The sequence below is a fragment of the Aplysia californica genome, unplaced genomic scaffold (assembly GCF_000002075.1).
Source record: "Aplysia californica isolate F4 #8 unplaced genomic scaffold, AplCal3.0 scaffold00022, whole genome shotgun sequence".
In the NCBI taxonomy this organism is placed as follows: domain Eukaryota; kingdom Metazoa; phylum Mollusca; class Gastropoda; order Aplysiida; family Aplysiidae; genus Aplysia; species Aplysia californica.
In genome coordinates, this window is record NW_004797292.1 from 1,338,338 (window position 1) to 1,339,610 (window position 1,273).

Here is a 1,273-nt window from a genome sequence, read left to right on the forward strand (position 1 = left end):
CCCCCCCCGATCCCAGAAATTCACTCCTTATCATCATCATGCACAAACAAGGAAGGAAAACTGGACGATATTTTTATCAAAGTTTGGTTGAAGGCTGGCATATACAGTATGGATGTGGGTGACTGGCTGTAGTTCTGGTGTGATTTGCTCCTTCTTTTGTGTCAAATATTTATCTTCATGTCTCCTCCTTCTTTTCTTTATTTAAGTGTATGTTACTCTCTAGTAACACCTCTAATCTTCGGCACTCATTTGATCTAATTGCCTTGCTAATGCCATAAAATGTGTATTAAAACTCTCGCCTCCTTCTTTTCTTTATATTTTTTACGCTCTTGTAGAACTTCTAATCTTTGGCACTCTTGTGACCTCATTGTTTTGCAAGTGCCTTATAATGTTGATTAAAACATTGAAACTAAAAATTATGATTTCCTGTAAGGACTTCTCTGTTGATATCCTCCCCTTCGCGCTCATTTGACATTATGCAGTTGCGAGCGTCGTAAAACCTCTACTAAAACAAAACAAGGTATGCATTTTACCAAATAATCTTTCAACTTATACTTTTTAAAACTTTTTCTCCCTCAGGGTGGAGCCAGGATGTTCACGCTGGGCTATGTGGTGCAGGCCGGGCTGAGCACGGTGTCTGCTCTGACAGCACTGGTGAAAAAACCGGCCATGATCAAGTCGGTCCTGTTCAGCAAACTGAACCTGAAGCTAGCCGCCTTCCTGGGAGGGTACTCTTCCATCTTCGCTGTGAGTCCGATTTTTTAAAAATAGTTTCATCCAATTTTGTTCATTTTCTTTCGAATAAAGTCGAACACATCCAAGACAACGAGAGTGGTTGGCGAGTGCTCTGGTGTGGTCTGCTCCTTCTTTCCTTTCGAACATCTATCGACCTTATCACTCCTCCTTTTTCTTGATGTTTGTTACTCTCTTGTAACACCTGTAATCCTCGGCACTTATACGACCTTATTGTGTTGCAAGTGCCATGAAACTCTCACTAAAAAAATGTCTAAGACAACTGGAGAAAAAATGTGTCTGTCTGAGGATATCAGGAGTATGTCGCCTCTGGGCCATTTGGAGTTTTTTGTGCTTTTCTGAAAGCTGGGATCTTTCTGATTATTAGGAGGAAGGTATCGTTGATAAGTATCTCCTTGTTTTTTCCCTGCTAGGATTACAACACACACAGACCAGGTTAGCCTTGACAGGCAGGGTTTAAAGCACCATGCCTCCTATATAATCTAAACGGGTCCCCTTATATAGGTACATGTGTGCGCTC

General features: G+C 41.4%; 1 protein-coding gene across 1 annotated transcript in view; it reads left to right on the top strand.

Annotated features, from left to right (window-relative positions):
• Nucleotides 1-1,273, top strand: part of LOC101851008 (transmembrane protein 135) — a gene marked incomplete in the record, with an annotated part of 131,334 nt that overhangs the window by 122,590 nt on the left and 7,471 nt on the right. Inside the window, 1 exon segment of the mRNA XM_013087940.2 lies at nucleotides 580-747. Coding sequence (XP_012943394.2) covers nucleotides 580-747 — 168 coding nt within the window.